This window comes from Cladophialophora immunda, assembly GCF_000835495.1.
Source record: "Cladophialophora immunda strain CBS 83496 unplaced genomic scaffold supercont1.2, whole genome shotgun sequence".
NCBI lineage: Eukaryota > Fungi > Ascomycota > Eurotiomycetes > Chaetothyriales > Herpotrichiellaceae > Cladophialophora > Cladophialophora immunda.
This window is the reverse complement of record NW_015622542.1, coordinates 5067482-5090254: the sequence shown is the minus strand read 5'-3', so window position 1 is coordinate 5090254 and position 22773 is coordinate 5067482. Positions and strand designations below refer to the sequence as shown.

Here is a 22773-nt window from a genome sequence, read left to right as displayed (position 1 = left end):
CCAAAGGGGGGTAGAATGCAGCTGAAGGCATTGGTCGAAGCGCGCTGGCCACTGGCCATTGCGGGAAAGGATCTCATTTGCCTCAATCCAGATTCAATCGATTGATATTATCGTAGGTGTAGCTGAAGACAAGCATGAGCCCGAATGGCATCACTCATGCATAGTTGGCTGTGGGAAGAAACGCCGCTGGACGTGCACTGGCACCAGGAAACAAGGCCTACCATTTACAAAGGAGCTTGCTGTATTTCCTTCACAAGTAAAGACTGGAGTGAGAAGACTGTGGATCATCGCATGATTGCGGCGTCTGTGGTTCGACTGATCGAATGCTCTGATGCTCTGATGCTGCTTGGTTCCCCGCACAGCCCAGCACGAACCTCTCGAATGTTTGTTCACATGTAACGTACGAACCAATTCGTGCACTTTTATCTCGATCCAAGCTCAGATAAACAGCCCCCAAAACCCCTGAAGCAGCTTGACTTGAGCGTGTTTGAAGATGCAATGACTTGACCACCTAGAAGCAACGAGGAGCACCCGATTTGCGAGTTCCCCAAATCCCCGCCATCGACATGATCACCGACGCGATCGTGGTGTCCAAACCTGGCGCACCCTTCCAATACCAGCAGATCGAGCTTCACGATAATCTCCGCGCGGATGAAGTGCTTGTCCGCATCAAGGCCACCGGCGTGTGCCACACCGACCTCAACTTCGCCAAGGAGAAGACCATGCCCGAGCTGTTCCCGGCTGTCCTGGGCCACGAGGGCGCGGGTGTCGTCGAGCGCACGGGATCCAACGTCACGAGATTCGTGAACGGGGATCACGTCACGGTCGTCTTCAGCTCGTGTGGGGAGTGCAAGTACTGTCTGCGCAAGCAATCGTCTTATTGCGACTTGTGGTTTCAGTACAATTTTGGAATTGGGCGGCTGGACGGGTCCAAGGTATTCTCGAGCCTCAGTACGGGGAGACCGATCACGAGTCATTTCTTCGGACAGAGCAGCTTTGCGAGGCATATCTTGGTGTCTCAAAATGGATTGGTCAAGGTTGACAAGGACTTGCCCTTTGAGCAGGTCGCGGCTCTCGGCTGCGGAATCATGACGGGCGCGGGAGGTAACTTCTGCTTCGATGGCCTCCACCAGAATTCCCACTGACATGGCCAGCAATGCTAAACGTGGTCGAGCCAGCTTCGGAGATGACGGTCGCTGTTGTAGGTGTTGGAGCCGTGGGACTATCGGCAATCATGGCTCTGAAGATGCTCGAAACGCCACCCAAGAAGACCATCGCCATCGATATCGTCCCTACGAGGCTCGAACTGGCCCGCTCATTCGGCGCAACCCACGGTGTCAACTCCAAAGTCCGACCTGAACTCATGAAAGTCCTCCTAGATATCACAGGCGGGCGTGGCGTGGATGGTGCTATCGACACCACAGGGAAGCCAGAGGTGATTAAGGAACTCATTCACAGTGCTGCACGGAAAGGGAAGGTCGTAACAGTGGGCGTTGGCGATGTATGTCCACACCATTCTCCCAAATCACCGTACAAGCTGACAGTGCTCCCAAGCTATCAGCAGAAGCGTCATTGAACATGTTTGAGATGGTCAATGCAGGGTGCAGCTACGTTGGCTGCAACCAGGGAGATTGCTATCCTCAAGAGTTTCTACCAAGACTATTGGCGGCGCATCAGGAAGGGAGGTTTCCCTACGACCAGCTCATCAAGACATATCGCGCCAAGGATATTGAGAAGGCCGCCCATGACATACACAGTGGCACCACCGTCAAGGCCGTTTTGGTCTGGGACTGACGCCGACTCAATCTTTATGTTGCCAGGGGAGGGGATGCTGGTATATATCACGAGTACTCGGTCTTAAACCGCGTCTATGTGTATAGAGGACACTGTATATACATTTTCCAGCAGCTTTTTCTCAGGAGAATCATGTTGAAGACGCAATAGCCAAGATGAGGCGAAGGAGAGATCGCCATGCTGGTTGAAAGCATATTTGCCACGAGGCTGACAAACGCGGAGGCGAGGCTGAACTCAGCCTCGGCGCGGGGAATTGTTGGCGCAGCAGCAGCGTCCCGAATCTTCCAGCCTCATCCCTCTCCCACTACATCAGCCTCACCCTGCGACCGTGACGAGTCCCTCCTCCGCCTGCCGCTGTGGCGACGGAACCACACTGCCAAAGAAGGCCACGGATTACTCACAGGAACATCCTATTAAACCGCTCCTCGTCGCCCACCATGTCTGCCTCAACCACACCCCCCGAGGCATCATATACCGCCATGGACCGAGACGTCGAAGCCATCGGCGCGCACTGCGAATTCGCCTACTGCCACCAACTCGACTTCCTCCCCTTCCGGTGCGACTCCTGCCGGCACACCTACTGCCTCGACCACCGCAGCGAGACCGCCCACAAGTGCCCCCGCGCCGGCGAATGGGCCAAGAACCGACGGCGCAACAGCGTCGGGCGATCCTCCCTGGCCAACAACCACGCCGCGGGCCAGGGCAAGCCGAACCACAGCAACGCGACGCAATGCGCCGAGACGGCGTGCAAGACATTCGTCAACACCTCGCAGAACCTGGGCGTGCACTGCCCGCAGTGCAACCGGACGTACTGCCTCAAGCACCGCTTCCGGGAGGACCACGACTGCAAGAACCTGACGCCGCTGGGGGCGCGGCCGCTCGAGGTCGCCATGCAGTCGAACAAGGAGAAGCTGCGGATCGGGTTCGGCCGGCTCAAGACCTGGGGCAAGGAGCGGCAGGAGGCGCTGACCCCCAAGCCCAGCCCGTCGAGCAAGGCTGCGCAGATGGCCGCGCTCAACGCCCTCAAGAGGACCGCAAGGGGCGACGACAAGCTCCCGCCCGAGAAGCGCGTGTACCTCCACGTCGAGGCCGAGGCCGCCTCCACCACGGCCAAGCTGCCCAAGGCCGACCTGTTCTTCTCCGCCGAGTGGGCCGTCGGCCGCATGCTGGACGACGCCGCCAAGAGACTGCAGGTCGCCAACGTGAACAATCGTGTCGAGACCGAGGAGCAGAGATTGCGGGTCTACCACGTCGAAGGCGGCAGGTTGTTGGAGTTTAGCGAAAAGATCGGGGCGTGTCTGGGGAATGGGAACACGGTGGTGCTGTTAAGAGGCGTTGGTCCCAAGGAGGATACAAAGTGAATTACAACTCCCAGAATTTTGTCTGTGAAAATTACACATGTTGTTGCATAGCGGCGGCGTTCACCGGGATGCGGGCATGACGAGCGATCCAGCGCGGAGCAGGTCATAGCATAATGAGCAAAACATATTCAATTGGGCTCAGAGGAAAGAACCAATATACCTGGATGTCTGGACAATGGACGACATCTATTCACCACCCATCAAAATACGAAATACATAATCCTTGTCTTCTAATGCTCCTTTCCAACGTATGTTGAATACCTTCCAGATCCCGTTCCCGTTTCCTCGTAATCATACACTCATCTTCATCTTGATTCCGCCGTGTGGTTTGTAGCCTACAACTTCCAACTCTTCAACTTTCCAGCCGTCCATTTCGCCACTTCCCCTATCGTCCCGCTTGATGTTCAGGGTCGGGAATTCACGTGGCTCACGCAGAAGTTGCTCTCTCAAGGCGTCGACATGATCAAGATACACATGCGCATCGCCCATGGTGTGGATCAGCTCTCCCGGCACAAGATCGCACGCGTGAGCCAGCATGTGCGTGAGGAGCGCATATGAGGCGATGTTGAAGGGCACTCCGAGTCCCATGTCGCAGGACCGCTGGTACAGAACACAAGAAAGATGGCCCTTGGCTTTCTGCTGTTGCCCATTTGTCTCCTCAGACCCATTGCTGGGTTGATTGAGGGCTGCTTCCCCGCGCGGCGCGTCGGGATAACTGACATAAAACTGCGCAAACATGTGGCAAGGCGGCAGTGCCATCTTAGATAGGTCCGCTACATTCCACGCACTGAGAATGATCCGCCTGTCGTATGGATTGGTCTTGAGTTTTCGCACCACCTCTTTGATCTGGTCCACTCCTTTGCCCGTGTAGTCTGTATGGCAGTCCTTGTACTCTGCTCCGAAATGGCGCCATTGAAATCCGTAGACAGGGCCGAGATCTCCTTCCTCGCGGTCAACGAATCCCAACTTGTCGAGGAATTCTCGCGAGCCGTTCCCGTCCCAGATGTGGATGCCTGCTTCTGAGAGAGGCTTCGATGTCGTGCAGCCTGATACGAACCACAGCAGCTCGGTGGTGACGGCTCGTAGAAAGACGCGTTTAGTGGTGAGGAGGGGAAGGATGGGTATTCTGTCGGCGGTTGGTAAAGCAGGATCGGGTCGTGACAGGCTGAAGCGCAGCTGAGGAGGAGCAAAGAGCGAGAGCGTACCCGTTCCTGTTCGGTCCGGTCGATGTTCGCCCCGGGACAGGATATCTCGGATTAGGTCGAGGTATTGATATTCTTCATGAGGTGTTGTCCTTGTCGAGACGGGTTGGAGCGCCGGTTCGGAAGTTGGGATTGTTGCGGTTCCATTCGTGGAGGTTTTCAGGGCGTTCGCATTTTCGCGCAGGAAACCCAGAGCGTCTCCAGGCGGAGCGTGAGTGTCTATCTCCACCGCAGAGGGCGCCATTTGAACCTGTGTTAATTGTGTAAAGAGAGAAAGGATTGCTTGTCAATGAGGGACGAGGGGAAGAAGGAATACGGCAAAGCAAGACGCGACTCGACGCGTCCAGTTCATGACGCAATGTTGCATATTGATCGAGTGACACAGCCAAATCGTCGCAGTCACTCATTTATCCTCTTTTTCTACGAGTCCCGCCAGAATGCCTCCCATACTCGCTGGTCAACAGCGTTCCGACCTCTGCTAATTCTCCCCGGACTTCTCATCGAGTATCTCCCCCCAGGTCTGATAGCTATCTTCTTTCCAGTCATCCAGCACAAAGGGCTCAAACAGTGGTGTCTCTCCATATTCTCTTTCATGGGTTTCCAGCATCTCACGCCACACCTTGCAAACACTTGGCTTGCGTTGTCTCTTGTCTTCGAGCACGTCTCTGATATCTGGGATTGGATTCTCGGCGAAATCCTTCAGCAGCTCCTCTGCCTTCATTCGAATGTGCTTTGTTGACGGAAGAAGCGATGCGAGGTCATCTTCAAGCTCGATACCGTTGTACCATGGCTGCTTGCATTCTTGCTCAAATGCATGCATCATCTCACCACGAAACCTGATGGATTCCAGGACTGCCGAATGCTTCTTGCAGAATATCAGCCTGTCGGATTCTGAGATTGCTGCGTGGTCGAGGCCGATGTTGATCAACCGCTTGTGTGATACTTCCTTAGTTCGATGTCGGTCTGGTTCTTTGGTGTTCTTGTGTCCTTTGGCGGTTCGTTTCTCGAGAGGAGCCGCCGCAGCAGGTCTATCGTGGGCTTCAACTTGTCTGTATTTTCCTTCAGCCTGTTGTCCAGCAGCTGCATCGGTTGACAACTTACCGCCAGTTGGCTCAACACCTGGCAACTCGACCAACTCGACGTCGTCGCCGGGCTTGGTCGAGTAGTTCTGCCCCTTTGCACTTGTTCGGTCTAACTTTCGCAGAGCCCCTCTGGCCCAGAGCCCCCAGTGCCGCGCCGTCAGGATACCGACGGTCGACGTCGGGCCATCCTCCGGAGGCGGCGTGACGACGATGACTGGTATCTCTTGGGCGCCCGTCATCCTGATCGACAAGCTGCGTGGTGGTGGACTGGAGTAACTGCTGGTGGACACTACGGGTATTTACACCCAGGGCTTGCACAAAGGACTTTGTTGTCAAGGAAAGTCAGCTTGACAATGGTGTTTGTCTTGAGATTGTGAGCGACAAGGGCATCAAAAGAATCAATGTTGTTTATGAAGCTTTCTAAGACGCTAAACAAAGAGACCGCACCCGCATGTGTCCGCGGACTCCTCGCGTATACCAGACATATTGCGGTTGTCCAGTGAGGCCTTCTGGTGCACATTGTTTGATAGACACTGCAAGAATGTCATTGTTGGGCGCCTGGGAATGGTAAACGGTCAATGTCGACTCAGACTGTTGCTATAGGTGTCTTGTGGGGAGCCTCGCGCAACACCTGGCTTGAGAGATGAGGTCGTTGCAGTGTTAAACTTGGGAAGAACAATGCTTAGATCGTACTCACTTGGATGAGACCTTCAGGGTCTTGTTCAGGTGCTCAGCAGAAAGGTACCATCACGACTTTCACAAGGGCACAAGATGACAATGATAAGGCTGAAAGCCCCTTGGTAGAATACAAAGCTACATTAGGCTCGACCGTTTCCGTATATTCATCATGGATGCAGTCCTGTTGCTTTTACACGTTTCTTCCCCAAACTTCCATGCACAAATGATACCCCTGCCGGTACGCTTCCCTGGCTTGTTGCCATGTCGCCCTGACGCGCAGCAGAGTCTGATGCTGTATCTTGCCGCCAAGGTAAGCTGATAGAGCAGCTCTGATGACCATTGTCATATCAAAGACCCAGAACTCAACCGAAGCTCTTCCTGGAATGACATCCTCCATCACAAGCTTCAACACGCTTCAGAATCGGAGGGCGGGGGCTTCTTCAGACTGAAACTTCAGACATATGGCTGCCAGCCCACTGTGACCCAGAGAACCCACCAAATTACACAACCGATTTAATAGTAAAGGCGGTAGAGGTATTGTATCGTCTTGCAGCTGAGACAAGTGGTCACGACAAGCCGAACGCTGCAACGCGAAACCCGAGCGAGGAAACAAGCATTCACCGAGCATTGTAGATGATGTCGTCGATAACCTCAGGATAGGCCTCATACGTGGCGGACCCGTCGTCGTAGATGATCTTCGCACTGACCGAGACCTCGAAGTTTGGCAGTTCTCTCGGATCCGCCCTCGAAATTCCCGCCTAAAAAGTCGATGGAATCAGCCGCATGCCCAAGGTAAGCCACCCTCAACAACACTTCGCTCTGTTGCTGCCAGAACTGTCACCGCGCGCGGCCAGACTTACATAGACAACCCTCCAGCGCAGGTACTTCACCAGGAACGGCCGAACGTGCTCGGCCCGCATGCTCTCCAGTGCCCCGTTGCCCACGTAATCGAGGAGCAGGGGCGTGATCGGGACCGTGTCGGACGCCAGGACCCCCGCGGCGTCTTGTCGGCCGCAGTTGTCGCAGACCTCGCGCGGCGCGGCGAAGATGTGGTTGATGCCCGCGAGATAGGGGCTGACCGCGTACTCGGCCGGGTCGTCGGGGAATCTCGATCTGGGGCAGAGGAAGAAGTAGATGGTGAAGGGGCCGTTCAGGGCGTTTCTAACCAACGGGCGGGGGGTTTGTTAGTCGAGGACACATTCGATTTCCAGGGCGAAATGAGGTCAAGAAGCGAAAGAGCGCAAGGGGGAAGCTCAGACAAGACGGACAACGGTACGAACCTTTTCACGACGTTGTCAATGTACCACTCGCGGTCGAAGTATGGATCGATGTCGTTGTTAGGAGCTGGCATGTACCCTCTATCCTGCGCGGCGAGCTGCTCCGTCGTCAGAGTGTCCGGGTCCGACGAGGAGACTCGCTTGAACACGATCCGAGTCGTCACGGAATAAGGAGACTCTGAAGTACTCGAAGTTCTCGAATTGTGGGCGTCGGGGTACTGAAAGACCTGGGCTCGGTTGAGGTTGAGCGGCATCATGTCCGAGGGCGGCGTCGAGAACCTGCGGCTTGAAGCGCTGCGGATGCTCCAGATATACCTGTGGTACACTCTGCTCCAGATCACCTTGGGGTCGCGAAGACGATCCAGGTCCGGGTACGTGTAGCCAAAGCTCTCGATGTCCCTGCACCAGTCGGAGTCGTAGTATATCGGGCCCAGCTCGCAGATGAACTTGTAGAACGGCAGCAAGTCCTTTTCGTTCTCCGGCTTCAGGCGCTGGCCTCTCGCGTCCCGGCCCGACGGTGGGAACCAGGCTTTTGGATGGAGAGCCTGCCAGATGGCGAAGATTCGGTCGACGTTGCTAGTAAAGAGTGAGTTTCAGTGCCGGCAAGCGAACTCGTTTTGCACCGGAGAGGGAGCTCACCAGTGATGAAGCCAGAAGACAGGATCGAACGCCGCGATGGACGGACTCGACATGTGGCCATTGGGGCCGCCGACCAGAGTGTGGTAGTTACCGTGCAGGGCTTCAATTGAGCCGTAGCTGGCGGGCCTCCCACCCCCGTCTCTGGGCAATATCCCAGACGTGGCTCTGGACAGGCCTGCTTGTGTCATGTCCCCTTCGCGCAGGACCAAGTCGGACGCAACATCCCCGAGTCGCGGGTACCGAGTGGAGCTTGGGTTCAAGATGTCGAGCATCATCGAGGCTCTGCCCTCGCGGCCGCTGTTGAGAGCGTCGCTCAATTGCTGCACGTTGTGGTACTTGGAGTCCTTGTCCCTGGGGTATCGTACGGTTCGATTAGGGTTGTAATTCTGCGAGCATGAGTTTGGTTGAAAGTCTCGTGAAAAGATCCCTCGGCCAAAGAGATTAGAAATACATACCCTCAGTCTAGCTCTGGCCAAATCCTTATCTAGGTTCTGCTTGTCCGTGAACTTGAAGTTGTAGAGCGGATTGCTCAGGACCGTCAACTTGTCGTAAGGAGGCACTCGGACCATGACTTCCTTCACGTTGAGGATGTCGGGCATGCGGAAATCATAGTCGTGCCTCGTCCGGTTCCCTTCCAACTTGATACCCGGAAACCTTGCGTCGACGTCGCGGGGCCGAAAGTAGTCCCAGTAGGGAAGCCGAAATGCCTTCGCCGCGGAGAGGTACCTGGACTGGAACGGTCGGTCGAATTCTTTGACGATGGCCAGCATTTTGCGATAGAGGGTTTGCTATGACCCGCATCAGGCTCCCCTTCTCCAAAATCGAAACCATCCTAAAGAGTCTCGGACCTCAAGAAGAGCCAGGTAGGGTCTGTGCCACGTTGGGAAGACGAGCCTTCCATGTGCACAGTATCCTCCCGTGCCTTCAGGGAAATTCTTGCCCACGCCATCCCAGAGAGCCGTGGGAAGTCCATGGATTCCTGAGAGACGAAGAAATTAGCCAAGGAAGAGCGGAGCTGAATGTAAAGACTGCTGAGGGAAGAGGTTACCCGCGAGAGAAAAGTAGCCTAGTTTCGAGGTATCGGCCTTTAGATCCATGAGCGCGAGGAGGAAGAGATTGAACGCGTCCGGCTGTTTGGCGATCATCACGTCGATGTCCAGCCTTGGTCGGACCTCATCATTGTTCAAGGCCCCGATGCCGAATACGATTCCAGCGTTGAGTTCCGCTTCACTGGGTGCCATATTTCGGGTTTCGAGATTATAGAACCACGAATGCGTAGCATAGAATAGAATCGAGAGCGGTGACACTCCATTCTGTCAGGCTGGCCGGGCAGGGTCCGCCTTATCAGTTTTTTACTAAACAGCCCGTTCCAGCATCAGAAGCAGATTTCGCAATGAAGGCCTGGATTGATTCAGCCTGTAAGGATGAAGGGCCGAGCCCTCAGACCTGCCTGTCAGACATACGGCGAGCACCCTTAAGCTTTCACCAATTATGTATGAAAGCATATTTGGAACTGCCTCGAAGGGTCTCAAGATGGGACGCCATGGCGGGAGGCTGCAAAACTCACATCATGAACAGTAAAACCAAAGCGCATCAACTCAGCGGAACGTGGTCCGTCCGACCAACATCTCCTGAGGAAGACTTTGGACTGACAAGGAGATTGACGGGCGTGTGTGAGCAGGGGTGGTGCCAATACCAGCATGCATGAAGCGCAGCGACCAGAACTGACCAGATTTCCCTTGACAGGGATGTGGACGGGAGCGAACTTTCAGCTCCCGTGTTCACGGTTCGCACAACATCTTCGTGTGTAGCCATATCCAAGAAGCTTGCAGCACATAGTGTGCCTAAGGACAGAGCTTCAAACGAGCACCCGAACCTCGAAGTGATTGAGATAAGATGTCTGGAAGCATTCGCTGGAGGTGTCTCTCTGAAGCATTCCCTGGATAGGTGCCTTTAGGTTTTGGTGTTGATCTGTCGGCAGATTTGGGATGGCAGCGATCGAGGAAGTGACTGTAGCGAATGTGGCCGCAAAGAACCCTTCTGGTCCAGCCCTCGATGCTTCACCAAACAAACAGAACCAGCTTAGGATTTCTTGGGTGAGGGTTCTAGGCCTGGCGAGGAACGAGACAAACCCCTGCTAGCTGAAATGGTGGCGTAGCTGAAAAGTCGAGCTCTGGTAGAAAGCTAAGTGCGTAGCTAATTGGGCGAGCCCCAAGTAGCAACATAAGAGGATGACTTTTGCTCCCGGCGTGATAAACAAGGAGATCGAGCCAGCAAAGGATGGTCTAAAGCGAGGGGAATCCTGAGCGCTGTCTGTACTCTGTACGTTGGATTTGCCCACCGTTACCCTCCTCCTAGCCACCGAGATTACCTACTTGATAACGAAAACCCTAATTGCCAAACAATTTGGCTATATCCTTGAAGAAGGGGATAAGGCTGCTTTGAGTGAGGGTTTAGCTACCTAGACAACATCAATTCTTTTCACTGCCGATATATCTTCCAGACAACTTACCTCCTGGGCGTTCTGTTTAACTCATAAGTACTTGTCGGTGCCCCACCGCACCCAGGCCTTGCCGGTAGATTCTATTATTTTCAGCCTGATTGCGCATTCTCTCTCCTATTACACTCGCTTTTAAAATTGCAAGCTAGGGCTCAAAATTGAGCTATGTTCAGCCTGCAAGACCTCGCAAAATGATGGGCGAAGAGAGAGAAAAAAAAAACCAAAGGAAACGTGAAACCGCCTCAAGCCTGGTCATGGGAAGAGCGTTGAGGAGCTGGAAAGGCACAAGAATGCAATAATAGCCCTTGCCTCCTCACCATCAACCTCATAAGGACGCACTTTTATTCATCTCGACAGTGGAGAAGCACCAGTCACTATGACTGTGACTCTAATTGTTGGACTATAGCTTCGCTTGTCAACGCTTACAGGAATAAGTTCTTCCTGGTATAGCTCTCCTACTTGAAGAATGGTCAATGAAAATAGGAGCTGTTATCATTGATCGCTTTGGCAGGGACATTGAAGGGTGACAATTTCCGAACGACAGTATGTCGCGAGATTTACACCATTCTCGCCTTTGCGCTCTTCCGGGATGATGAGACCTTGAGTCGCTTCATGCAGGACTTTCGACATTTCGACTGCTCGGAGGCGAACAGTCTCTGGACCTTCGACCCTTATCCTGGCATCAATGACTTCTGTTGTCGTCATTACGAGGGCAAAATAGAGGGCTGTTGTGCTGAGGAGGGGTTGCACCTTCGCCTCGCTCTCCAGTTCAACCACATCCACCTCGCAGGCGAAGACCAAGGGAAAAACCCCGAGAACTTGAGCTCGAACGAAGCTGCCACAATATTTGAGCATAAAAGCCGTCAAGATCTGTTGGCAGTGAGGTCAATTGCTCATTGAGCGTAGCCACAGATTCACCATCCAGTAGTAGCTGATGGATCGGGTGGACAACAAGAACGACCCAAAGGAAAACACCTTCGGCTCTGCGAACAATTTTAGTAGTAAGCCTTTCAAGTCCCTGTCCGAAAGCTCCGGGAGAGTCCTGAAAATAAGACACATTTTCTAAACTTGCCCGAACGTAGGCTTCAATATCGTTGGCTGTCAGATCTTGGAGTCGCAAGAGAGGTGCTCTGCCAAAGCTTTCTGCGATTGCCGCTTCAGGACGACTCGCAACAATCACTTTGACGTTCTGAACTTTTGATAAATCCTGAATCAGGCCTATGGCCATCAAAAGGTGATTTTTGTTCCCAAATAATCCGCAATCGTCCAGTCCGTCTACGAGGAGGAACCAGGGTGTATCAAACAATGGCGATTTCGGATCGTGAAACAGGCAGTTCGACGTCGGAATCTCGACACGAGTAAAGGTACTGTATCCTTCCCACTCCTATCTTCCTTGAACCTAACGCCTGCTGTTAGCCTGCTTGCAACACTCCGTTTTGTAAATATGGACGCTCGTCAATAAACGATCAGTGCACCCCTTGAAGAAACATGCTCATGGCTGCTTTCGCATTCTACTTACAAATCGTGGCCAAAACGTCAAAATGTGAGCCTCGATCGAGGACTTCTTTGGGTTAAGGAGAAGCCAGGCTCTGGCAAATCGACCCTCATGAAGGCAGCCTTCCATTCTGCTCAACGCAAGAAAAGCCTGGCGACTACTGGTGTCGCATGTTCCTTCTTCAATGCACGCGGCAGAGAGCTCGAGCGAAGCCAACTGGGCCGTTTTCGCTCGCTGCTTTACCAATTGCTATCTCAAGACCACGAATGTCTCCAGCAATTCATGGTGTTGTATCAAACGAAGGACAAAGACCAGGGTAAGCGCGTCCAGTGGAATGAAGGAGAGCTCAATTCTTCCCTTTACTCGATATGCACCAAGCGTCGAAATCGGCTTTCTTCGTCTCCCAGGAATCCATGGACTTCCGACGGCTCTCTGGGATGGCGTGGGCAAGAATTTCCCCGAAGGCACGTGAGGATACTGTGACGCAATCGATGAATCCGCTAGCGAAAACCCATCTCTTCTAGTCTATAACTCGCTCTTTGGTAAAGTGGAAGCCTTCTCTTGCATCAGGTTCTCTGCGCGGGCCCACACAGGATTACTTTTCCAATTCTTGAGCTCCAATAAATGGGGCAACAGATCATTGCTGAAGGCCTCACTTGCCTCTCTGGGCAACAAACTTGGCAAATGATCAATGCTAATAACGCTAAGCACCGGCTCGCCCTTGACCTCGACAGAAACAGTGGGTTTATCGAATGTGGTTGCGACTGTGTAGATAGGGATCGGGTTATTTGGATTTGTGGTGTCTGCGGACACGTCACAGACGACAGACAGCTTGCGACTCGGTGTATCGAGCGATGGCATATCGACAAAGTTGGGGATCTTCTTGTTGAGGTAAATGCAGTTGATGAAGATGTCGCTCTCAACGATCTCTGGAAAGGGGCCACCCTTTGCTATTGCGTCTGTTAGCTATTTCAATTTCACTTCACTCTGACTGATTTATTACCTGTCTCTGCCATATCCCACCGAAGGACGTTCTCAGTTGGGACACCAGCTTTCGAGCATAGGTCAACTGCACCACTGCCACAACGCCCTAAAGCTCCAATGATAAGCACTCTTGGTGCCTTGCCGGTCTTCTCAGCTCCTTGTGCGAGAGCCTTCTTGACGTCGGTAATCAAGGCATCGACGTTGGGATATGATGACACAGATGGAAGTGGCCGGTCCTGATGGTTGATTTGCCATGCCCTACAATGCTCCGGGTCAGACCTGGCTATTTAAGAAGCTTTGGGGTGCCGGGGAACTGTTTTGTTGTTGCAATATAACTCAGGTAGTCTTCTCGGCACCCACAGCAAGTCAAAAAAGGAAGTTTGGGAGTCCATAGAGTGATTTACCAGTTCATGACTGCTAAAGCTGCACTGTTCAATCCAAGAGATTAGTAATTACTCCCTGAAGAAGTCGAAGGGTATCAAAACACTGTCCCAGTGGAGTGCCACGCAGTATTGCACCCTGGACAGGGGAAAGACGATATGAAGTAGACGTACCCAGAAAACCCAGCGTGATACCCAAATGCCTATAAGATTTCAGACTTGATATCCAGGCAGAATAGCTGAAAGAGGACATATTACATACTGCTACTCTCCTTCCGCTCGAGTCGGTCAAAAATTCGAGGTCCAAGAGCACACCATTTCCTCGGACAAATCTGGCAAGAACCTTTTCCCATCCCGCCTGTTGCTTATAACAGTGGGCGAATTGGACATGTACATGCTCAAGGGGGACTTCAGAGACATCAGCTGCCATCAACAATATCTTTATAAATCCATTGACTCACATGTCTCGACTGGTAGCTCCTTGAGACCAATGATGATGTGGTCCTTTGGGGCATCACGCCAAGTATTCTCTGGTATTAATGTGGCTCCAACCTTCTCATATTCCTCGTCATCGAAGATTCTTTGAGGGCTCCGCTCAACATTAACCTGGTATCCTGCAGTAATGAGGGCTTTTGTGGTGGTGGGAGTCAGGGCGGCTCTATCTCCAGTGTCAGCAAATTGCTCTATGAAGAGGTTGAATCGTGCTGAGGCAACGTCTTGAGTGCAATGCCAGGTGGCGATGCAACTTGGACAGTCCTAGATCTGTGTTTGAAGGCCCCGGACGGACTCGAAGAGATAGACTAACCTGCGCTCGCGCGGCTTTCCAACTAGAAGAACATCAGCGAATGTGCGTGGTTAGACAGATAGGCAGACTTTACGTTCTGATCGTAGATGCAAAGTGGTTGTCTTCATTGTCGTCGGGCAGGCCATTTCTAGTCCCTTAACTTGAACAGTCTGAGTTGGTTTCAAAAAATAAAAATGACATCCAAATAGCGCAGTTTTTGTACGGGGAATCACTGCCGACCATTGGCAAACCACCTACGGTGCGGTACAGGGAACCTTTCCTAAAACCCGCGGCTTGGATCACCGTCTGGGGAGACAAGAGTCACGTCGCTTCAATCGGATTCTCTGCTGGAGTGGAGGGTATGGCTGAAATAGCGCCCTCTGTGGAATTCACTAAATCAACTTCAGGAAGTAATTGGCGTAAATTGCCTGCAAAGGTTTGTCAGAAGACGAGAATGTCCTCTATCAAGTACAGATCGAGACTGTGGGTTTCTGAAAGGGAAAATAGATGAGAAAACGTTTGATCCTCTCTTGTCTCTGCTCCCCGCCTAATTCGTTATGCAGGTAACGAAGCCCATGAATTAGGAACCCATCTCGAAATACGCCACCGTCACCGGCCATATCACAGATTGCAACACAGTACATGGGCTACCAACCCCGTCCATTCCCTGTACTCTTATCTCTTCCAGGCTCAAGCTTCATCTGGGACATCAGGATACCCTTTGGGTGAGATTTTCGCCACCATTTCAGCGGTGGTGGTGAGTCAAAATCTCCTTTCAGGTCGGAGATCCGACGGGCCGGGAACCGGTTTTCTCCCAGCCTGACGCACAATTATTCCCCTGATCACCCTTACCTTGTTCTCGATCAACAGCGATCAGAATATCACCAGTTATCTTCCGTGCAACGACACGAGTGTCCCGGGCGCACGCTGTGTCTTGAAGCGCAGAGGAGTACTTCCTCCGAGTACAGCCGAAGAGGCCGCTCAGTGATTGCCAAATGTCTATGGCCGGCGCGTCGAAGGGGTTTCCGTTCCTGAAGGCGGTGCGAATCGTCGGGGAGAGCTCAGGCGCGGGCTTTCGCCGTGCCGCCCAGTGAGCGTACAGCAGGCACAGGACAGCACTGACCACAAGGCCAGAGACGACCGAGGCGAACATGATGATGGTCCAGGGCTCCGACCTTACGCGGAAGGACACGCGGGCGAAGGACGCCGTGGTGGTCAGGTCGCTAAGGAGGACCGACTTGTCGATCTGCTGCAGCAGGAGCGTCCCGAACTGGACGGGGATCGTCAGGAAGCCCTCCAAGATGTCCCGCTGACCGTTGATCCAGCTTGGATAGCCGTTGTTGAGAAACAGCTCGGCCGCGGTGATCTCGGCCTGGATGCAGTACACCGAGGCCAGGTAGGCGAGGTCTGTCCACGCTTGGCCCGAGTCAAATTTTACCAGGGACGTCTCAATGTCCTCGAGGATGGTGGTCAACTGAGGATACATGATCGCGAAGAGCTTTTGCAAGTCGGCCACCGAGTCTTCGTCACTAGCAGCCTTCGCGGGGCCCAGGGATTCGATGCTCAAGATCGAAAAGTTGGAGCGATCGTAGGCGACCGTCGATGTTCGTTGATAGATGTTCATGGCGGCCGAGGCCTGCAGGTGCTCTGTCCACGACACGTCCGATTGACAAGAGCCGGCGCTCATCAAGTCGAAAGGACAGGTTGCGAAGCCTGTCACATTAGTCGAGTGTTAGCAATGCTCAAAATTGCTCCCTCTGTGTTCCACTGACCACTGAATATCGTGTTGTTACGACCTGCTACACATGCATAAAGGGCTGAGACGGGCAGGCCGTAAACTTGACAGTCCACAGAGGTATTGAAGGTGTAGTCCTGGGACGAGAATTCTATTTGGTAACCTGGAGCGTCATGGACAATGATGACGGGGTCGTCCGGCTGTTTCCCGTCAAACAGAGACGTCCCGTCCGCCTTGAGGACAAGTTCTAAGCCGCCGGGCAGGAACAAGGACTTGCAATCAGTCCCCTGGCAATGTGGAGATATCGGAGCCACGCTGGCAACGAACTTGGGGTCGGTGAGGATGCTGTTGGTCGAGCTGATGAGCATGGTGTTTATGCTTGCTTCTTGGAAAGTTGGCTGTTGGCCACCGTAGCTGGCCTTCTCCAGTGCGACGACTGACTCATGGAGAGGAGCGATCCCACCGACCACAGGGACCGTTCTACTGGGATAGAAGACGTCTCGATACGATATGCCGCCTGAAGAGATTTAGGTGTCAGCTACCATGCAGTCAGGTCAGATAGAAAGAGTTGCCGACTTACTGAGAAGCGGCAGGCCGATGACCCAGCCGCCGGCCATGAGAGCGAGCCTGTCCGGATTGTCAGGTCGTTCAAAAGCTCTGCAGGGATTTATATCTGCCGCAAGGTACCTGAAAATGCCCCACAGCTGGTGTCCTCCATATGTCCAGAGCAGCGAAGCCAGAGCTTCTATTCCCGTATCTTGTTTCGTGACCAGAAATGTCCTGAGTGGAGCACCTTCTCGACCAGATATCACTGCCCAGCAAACTGCGTCAAATGTCGCTTGGACCATGCAGCCAGCCAGATATACTGCGACGTGAGAGGCAAGGTTGACCACGGCGACCGTGATTCTGGGCGAAAAGTCGTAGAACCGCCAGACCGGGCTGGGGCTGACGAAGACGACGTAGGCGAAAGAGGCGGTCCAGCCACAAAATATTGCCGTCCCAAGAATCCACAGCCATGCCTTGATCAGCTTTGGGGACTTTGATTGCAAGACCGAGAAGATGCGTATGACCTGTCCGTCGGTGACAATGGCGGTCGAATCGACAAAAACGTCTGCTTTACCTCCTGCCGGCTCCTCATCCTCGACCGCGTCTTGTTTGCTTTCGCTCAGTGGTTGTCCAAGTCTGCTCATGTTATTTCGGAGGAAGTACAACGGCAGTCAGCTCCTTGGATGAAGATATATTGACATTCGGCTGGATTTCTGTGCTGAAGGCTGCATAAGAGCAGGCTTCGCACTCAGGCTGAGGGGGCCCTTCGCGGCTATGTATACCTGAATTGCTGTACGGCACCAGCCTGTCGTTCTTTTGCTCCCCTTAGGGTGTTAGCAAGGCACATGTTTACCAATGGAAAGTAGCCACGCGCCCAAGCAGCCAAAAGACCGACGAATTGGACGGAATCTGGGGATTGCCTGCGCCGGGGCATGAGGCTCAATCTGGTAGCTTCTGTGCAACCCGTGGCCAGCAGTCGAGACAGAAGGCAGCGGACTTGCTGGCCAGTTCTTCTGCTGCTGCCCTCAAGGGTTGGGCTCCCTAGCTGGTCAAACATGAGCGCTACTGCGGTCGGGCGCAACTTGGAGCAAAGGCGGAATGAAAACCATTGGTTTGGCGTTGGCTTCACGTAAAAATTTGGCGACGTGTTGTCCGTTTGGCCCCCAGAATCATAGGGTCCGTCTAATCATTTTGGAGTAATGAAGGCATGAATAAATGGTTGTCCTGCTAGAGCGACTTCTCAGGTCGAATTTGGGGTTGCGCTGGATGCGCCATTTCTTCCAGGGATGAGATGTTGAAGTTTCTCCCAACCAGACGATGAGCGATACTTTCACTGATGAACGTGAAAATTCAGTGCAGTCAACCATGCTCGCACGGTCAGCCAGGACTGCCAAATTAATCGCACAATACTTGCACGAAAAATGCAGAAGTTTCGTTTTCATCCTAGCCTGACCTCAACCCCCAACTCGGCGATCCGCTCCCATACACTTTTGGGCACTCTGGCGGCACCCCTGCGCTCAGCAATGCCGTTCTGCCACTCTACACAAATCGCATGATAGAAGTCATAATGATCCAGGGGCGGCGGCCGTTCGTACAAAGCATCTCTTTTGTTCATCGTGCTGATCAGGGTCTCGATACCCTGATTCGGAGCGTAAGGCTTGGGCAGCCTTGTGACAGATCTGACACTGCGCCGGGTCGAGAACGTCTGATTGCTCCAGTTGAGATGTTGGTGATCGACGTGAGCTTTGTTGTTCATCCCGGAGGACCGAAAAGGAAGGCTTTTCTATCAACCTATCTACAGCTTTGATTCTGACCTGATCTGTAAGTCATGTCGGCTGAGGTCTTTCACACTGGTCTTGCCCATATTCCCCAGCATATTATCAGTGTCAGCAAGCAAACACCTGAGGACATGCTCTACCCCTTCTTGTCCCCCGATGGCAAGACCATACATGAAAGGTCTGCCGATGCAAACAGCCTTTGCGCCTAGTGCTAATGCTTTTAGGACGTCACTCCCAGTACGGATACCACTGTCGAATATCAAAGTCAGATTAGATCGTTTAACCCTTTCGTCGGCGGCAATCTCGGCCAAAGCATCGAGGGAAGCGATAGCACCATCACACTGTCGTCCTCCGTGGTTGCTCACAATGATGCCATCCATTCCATAATCAATGGCTCTGTGAGCGTCGTCCACCGTCTGGATCCCTTTGAGGACAATTGGCCCGTCCCAGAGCTTCTTTAGAATTTCCAAGTGCTTCCACTCCCTGTACGTCCCAGAGTTCAAGACGTCTAACCAAGCCCTTGACTTTTGCAATAGAGACACGTTTGTTAGCACTCGCGCCGCCCCGTAAACGGAACCCGGTCTCTTCATCATCGCCCAAAGCTCGGCCAATTTCTCTCCGTAGCCTCTTGTGTCGTTCTTCTGGATTTCTTCATATCTGCGATTGAACACCGGGTCAGAGTGTCCAATCTGACAGCCGTCACCCCAGATAAAAGGCAGATATGCAGTGTCCAGATCGGTTGGCCTCCAGGCTAGGTTGAAGGTGTCCAATGTGACGACAAGGACCTTATACCCGCTGGCTTTCGCTCTATTTAGCAGGCTAACGGTAACTTCTTCCCACTGAGGCCTCGGCCAGTAAAGTTGATACCAACGGTATCCAGCGCCATTGGCCGCAGCCACTTGTTCGATGGTTCTCGTGGCAGCGGAGGAGAGAATCATAGGTATACCGACTTTTTGACAAGCTTTTGCGGTCGCCTCTTCAGCATCCTCATGCATAATATTCTGGACCCCAACTGGGGCTAACAGAAGTGGACTGCGATACTTGGTTCCGAATAGCTCGACACTCATATCGCGACGAGTGGCATTGACTAGCATATGGGGCCGGATTCGGTACCGATCAAACGCAGAAATGTTGGCAGTGTGAGTTTTACCACTGCTCGCTGACCCATAAACATAGCCGAAGTTGGCCGCAGGAACTTTGGAGCGAGCTAGAGATTCCCATTCGGACGGCTTGGTCGAGAAGGTAGGAGCCTGCAAAGAGCTGTAGATCTCTCGTTGGTATGCAGAATAGTTGTTTGGATCCGGCTCTGTATAGGATTGGTTCCATCTAGTGGCTTCGGTCTTGTTGGTCATGATTGCTTATGAGCTCCTTTCCACAGAGACGTGGCTCGTTCTTGCTCGAGAAAAAGAGGTGCCGAAGTACTCTGGACTCGAGACGAGAGATGGGCTAATTTAAAAGAAAGGACCGAGATGATGTCCTCCTTCTCAGGCCGTGGATAAGCGTACCATCAATGGTTAGCAAGCGGCTACACTTACTGGTGTTTCCTGATGCCGAGGCTCACTTTTGACCTTTTGCTTGATGGAGCTAGCGGCTATCCTAGCCGCCCGATTGGTCGATTGACGAGAATGCTGAGGTAATGATATGCTAGCTATTTTAGGAATGGTCTGGCCCAGCACTAGATCTGCTATGCTGATGACGTCGCGCCCAAACCGATGATCAAACCTCCCGTTCATGGGGCTGGCTGTACAACTCGATTTCCAAGTTTCCTCAATTCAACTCTTCTGCAAAGATAGCTTTCTGATAAGGTATCGCTCTGTCGAAGACTCCCTGCTGGGGCAAGCCCGCGCTCTGTTCCCTTACGTCTACTTTCCTCATCTCTCCGTCTCGCTCCCATTATGGCTTCCAAGGTGCTCCAGACAAACTTCGATGTTGACTATGTCATTAGCTACCGGGTGCCCAACGATGGTGCTAAATCCACACTCTCTACCCCACAGGTGTTGAAACTGACACTGGGCAGACAAAGAAGCTGGCGTCACCCAGTTCAAGAAGCTCATTCGAGCTCTCACTGAGACCGGGCTGACCACCGAAGTACGACGCGGCGATGAAACGTCCCTCCTGGTCTTTGTCAAGGCTGCCGACGAGAAGATATTTGCAGACGTGGTATATCGGTCGAGAATAAAAGACTGGTTACACGGAGTTCGACAACTTCAACCCAGCAATGACGCAGCCCAGACCCTTACCTCCGAGCCTCTCACCATTGCCGAGCGTCATCGACACATTCACCACATGATATGCTGCCCACGTGAAGAAGGAGGAGCTGGCATCACACCAAAACACGGCGAATGGAAGAATGTTGAAGCTGTGTTTCCCTTACACGACCACGTCAAAAACAAGGCATGGCTGACCGAGTTCACACGCAAGACGTTTCTAACACCCGATGATCTGGACGAAATCCGCAACACCGTCGGCGAAAAGGCCCGTCTCCTCCCTGATTCTGCTATGTACTTGCGAGCTGACTAGTGAGGATAGATTGGCTACTACTATGCATTCCTGCAATCTTACTTCTCCTTCATGATCTTCCCCGCTGCCTTCGGCTTCTCCTGCTGGGTGCTCCTGGGCAGCTACTCACCTATCTACGCAATTGTCAATGGCCTGTGGTGTGTCATATTCGTTGAATACTGGAAACGTCAAGAACGAGAATTGGCTATTCGATGGAACGTCAAGAGGGTTTCTTTGATCGAGGACAAACGCAGAGAATTTGAACCGGAAAAGGTCACCACGGACCCTGTTACGGGCGAAAAGGTTGCGTACTTCCCCGCAATGAAGCGACTCCAGAGACAACTCCTCCAGATCCCACTAGCAGCCTTGTGCGTTGTTGCACTCGGGGCAGTCATCTGCACCTGCTACGCCATTGAAATCTTCATCTCCGAAGTCTACGACGGCCCTCTGAAGTCCATCCTCGTCTTCCTTCCCACCATTCTCCTCACCCTTGCCGTCCCCACTATCAGCAATTTCCTGACTGGATTTGCCGAAAAGCTTACGTTCTACGAAAACTACGAGACCCAGGATGCCCATGACAAGGCGATGATCTCCAAGGTCTTCGTCATCAACTTTATCACCTCGTACACAGCCATCTTCTTAACTTCTTTCGTGTATGTCCCTTTCGCCTCCCTCTTGGTGCCTTATCTGGATATCTTCGGTTTGACAGTCAAACCATTCGCCGAGGACGAAAAGCAGCTTCAGACCCCGTCTCCGGCGGCCTTCAGCATCAACCCCAACCGCCTACGCAACCAGATGATCTATTTCGCCGTCACCGCCCAAGTCGTCAATTTCGCCATGGAGACAGTCATGCCAGTCGTCACACAGAGGGGAACCAAGAAGTTCAAGGAAATCAAATCCCAGCGTGCGGAGAAGCAGGGCGGCACCACACCTTCCGTCGCGGACCACGATCCACCCGAGGAGAAGGAATTCCTCACTCGAGTCCGCGAAGAGGCTGCTCTTCCAGAATACGATGTCACCTCAGACCTACGGGAGATGTGCATGCAGTTCGGCTACCTCTCGCTCTTCAGTGTGATATGGCCACTCACACCAGTCTCCTATTTTATCAATAATTGGATTGAGTTGAGAGGAGACACCTTCAAACTGACGGTCGAATGCCGACGGCCCAATCCTGCCCGAGCAGATACCATTGGTCCTTGGCTCGATAGTCTCGAGTTCCTCGCCTGGCTTGGCAGCATCACCTCTGCGGCGCTGGTCTACATGTTTTCGGGTGGTGACGGACATGGGCCGGATGGCAGACCTCATGCGATGAAACTGTGGGCACTCCTGCTCAGCGTCTTTGTCTCTGAGCATACCTTCCTGTTGGTGCGACTGTTGGTCAGGACAGCGATCAGCAAACTCGACTCTGCGGCCATGCGCAAGGAACGCAGCGAACGCTTCATGGTCCGTCGCAAGTACCTCGAGGAAGCTGGGCTGGGCCACGCTGTCAAACCCCTCGCCTCGCCTCCTAACAGCCCATTGGTGACCGAAACCGGAGAGCACGCATTCGCTAGTATCACGAGACAGAGTCTGGAAGAAGATGCAAGGAATCAGAGTGCATCTACGACCAACACTGCGGAAAGTTCATCCGAGAGGTTTTGGATGCGGCAGCGTAATTGGGCAGAGTGTGAGAGGGTCGGTCTAGCCATGATTGACTTGATGGACCTAGGGACGAGCAAAGGGAAGAAGGTACAATGATTACAGCCACCACTACGAGGTATTTTAGCAACAGGTTTCACGGCACTGTTTGCCAATTCACGCTTTAGTGCTTCAATGGTCCAACAAGTTTGTTGCAGAGTCGTGTTTGGGTGGAGGTGGGAGCTTCTGGACGTAGGAATCAAAACCAAATGTCGAGGTCGGAGCTAGCACATACGAGACATGAATGAAATACGAAGCATGGGCATGAGCCTAAACGGGATAACACCAGGACCCGGCCCTATTTTTTCTCTCTTCGCATCCCTCTAATATTGCGTTGTGTGCGCTGGGTCTGCGCTCATGGT

At 53.0% G+C, this 22773-nt stretch overlaps 8 protein-coding genes across 8 annotated transcripts; 3 read left to right on the top strand and 5 right to left on the bottom strand.

Moving 5' to 3' along the window:
- Positions 1–406: 406 nt before the first annotated feature.
- On the top strand, positions 407–1929 carry PV07_04018 (uncharacterized protein). Its single transcript, XM_016390787.1, has 3 exons — positions 407–1104; positions 1155–1501; positions 1555–1929. Exons 1-3 carry the CDS (start codon positions 567–569, stop codon positions 1792–1794), a joined length of 1125 nt encoding a protein of 374 aa, XP_016252689.1. The 5' UTR covers positions 407–566; the 3' UTR covers positions 1795–1929.
- A 171-nt stretch (positions 1930–2100) lies between these two features.
- PV07_04017 (uncharacterized protein) lies at positions 2101–3381 on the top strand. Its single transcript, XM_016390786.1, has one exon. It carries the CDS (start codon positions 2232–2234, stop codon positions 3153–3155), a length of 924 nt encoding a protein of 307 aa, XP_016252688.1. The 5' UTR covers positions 2101–2231; the 3' UTR covers positions 3156–3381.
- On the bottom strand, positions 3273–4623 carry PV07_04016 (thymidylate synthase). The gene has a single exon (XM_016390785.1). The coding sequence runs from the start codon at positions 4599–4601 to the stop codon at positions 3447–3449; it is 1155 nt and encodes a 384-aa protein (XP_016252687.1). The 5' UTR covers positions 4602–4623; the 3' UTR covers positions 3273–3446.
- Positions 4624–4835: 212 nt separating this feature from the next.
- Positions 4836–5678, bottom strand: PV07_04015 (uncharacterized protein; the record flags this gene model as incomplete). The annotated part of the gene is made up of 1 exon (XM_016390784.1): positions 4836–5678. The coding sequence occupies one exon, from the start codon at positions 5676–5678 to the stop codon at positions 4836–4838; it is 843 nt and encodes a 280-aa protein (XP_016252686.1).
- A 584-nt stretch (positions 5679–6262) lies between these two features.
- Positions 6263–9274, bottom strand: PV07_04014 (uncharacterized protein; the record flags this gene model as incomplete). The annotated part of the gene is made up of 7 exons (XM_016390783.1): positions 6263–6875; positions 6978–7278; positions 7398–7970; positions 8034–8419; positions 8489–8821; positions 8882–9012; positions 9082–9274. The coding sequence occupies 7 exons, from the start codon at positions 9272–9274 to the stop codon at positions 6735–6737; spliced, it is 2058 nt and encodes a 685-aa protein (XP_016252685.1). The 3' UTR covers positions 6263–6734.
- A 3279-nt stretch (positions 9275–12553) lies between these two features.
- On the bottom strand, positions 12554–17101 carry PV07_04013 (saccharopine dehydrogenase [NAD(+), L-lysine-forming]; the record flags this gene model as incomplete). Its single annotated transcript, XM_016390782.1, has 10 exons — positions 12554–12978; positions 13032–13270; positions 13417–13440; positions 13567–13595; positions 13655–13800; positions 13854–14050; positions 14198–14219; positions 15029–15889; positions 15949–16428; positions 16492–17101. The coding sequence occupies 10 exons, from the start codon at positions 17099–17101 to the stop codon at positions 12554–12556; spliced, it is 3033 nt and encodes a 1010-aa protein (XP_016252684.1).
- A 1115-nt stretch (positions 17102–18216) lies between these two features.
- Positions 18217–19747, bottom strand: PV07_04012 (uncharacterized protein). Its single transcript, XM_016390781.1, has one exon. It carries the CDS (start codon positions 19585–19587, stop codon positions 18253–18255), a length of 1335 nt encoding a protein of 444 aa, XP_016252683.1. The 5' UTR covers positions 19588–19747; the 3' UTR covers positions 18217–18252.
- A 222-nt stretch (positions 19748–19969) lies between these two features.
- On the top strand, positions 19970–22708 carry PV07_04011 (uncharacterized protein). The gene is made up of 3 exons (XM_016390780.1): positions 19970–20200; positions 20253–20710; positions 20765–22708. The coding sequence occupies exons 1-3, from the start codon at positions 20131–20133 to the stop codon at positions 22469–22471; spliced, it is 2235 nt and encodes a 744-aa protein (XP_016252682.1). The 5' UTR covers positions 19970–20130; the 3' UTR covers positions 22472–22708.
- The last annotated feature ends 65 nt before the right edge of the window (positions 22709–22773 follow it).

What these genes read in the sequence shown, in the direction of transcription:
- PV07_04018 (XM_016390787.1), top strand. Translation starts at nt 567, where the DNA reads ATGATCACCGACGCGATCGTGGTGTCCAAACCTGGCGCACCCTTCCAA. An exon ending in AATCATGACGGGCGCGGGAG is followed by an intron (nt 1,105 to 1,154) that starts GTAACTTCTGCT and finishes TGACATGGCCAG; the next exon opens with CAATGCTAAACGTGGTCGAG. An exon ending in TAACAGTGGGCGTTGGCGAT is followed by an intron (nt 1,502 to 1,554) that starts GTATGTCCACAC and finishes AGTGCTCCCAAG; the next exon opens with CTATCAGCAGAAGCGTCATT.
- PV07_04017 (XM_016390786.1), top strand. Translation starts at nt 2,232, where the DNA reads ATGTCTGCCTCAACCACACCCCCCGAGGCATCATATACCGCCATGGAC.
- PV07_04016 (XM_016390785.1), bottom strand. Translation starts at nt 4,601, where the DNA reads ATGGCGCCCTCTGCGGTGGAGATAGACACTCACGCTCCGCCTGGAGAC.
- PV07_04012 (XM_016390781.1), bottom strand. Translation starts at nt 19,587, where the DNA reads ATGACCAACAAGACCGAAGCCACTAGATGGAACCAATCCTATACAGAG.
- PV07_04011 (XM_016390780.1), top strand. Translation starts at nt 20,131, where the DNA reads ATGGCTTCCAAGGTGCTCCAGACAAACTTCGATGTTGACTATGTCATT. An exon ending in CTACCGGGTGCCCAACGATG is followed by an intron (nt 20,201 to 20,252) that starts GTGCTAAATCCA and finishes GACACTGGGCAG; the next exon opens with ACAAAGAAGCTGGCGTCACC. An exon ending in GCAACACCGTCGGCGAAAAG is followed by an intron (nt 20,711 to 20,764) that starts GCCCGTCTCCTC and finishes TAGTGAGGATAG; the next exon opens with ATTGGCTACTACTATGCATT.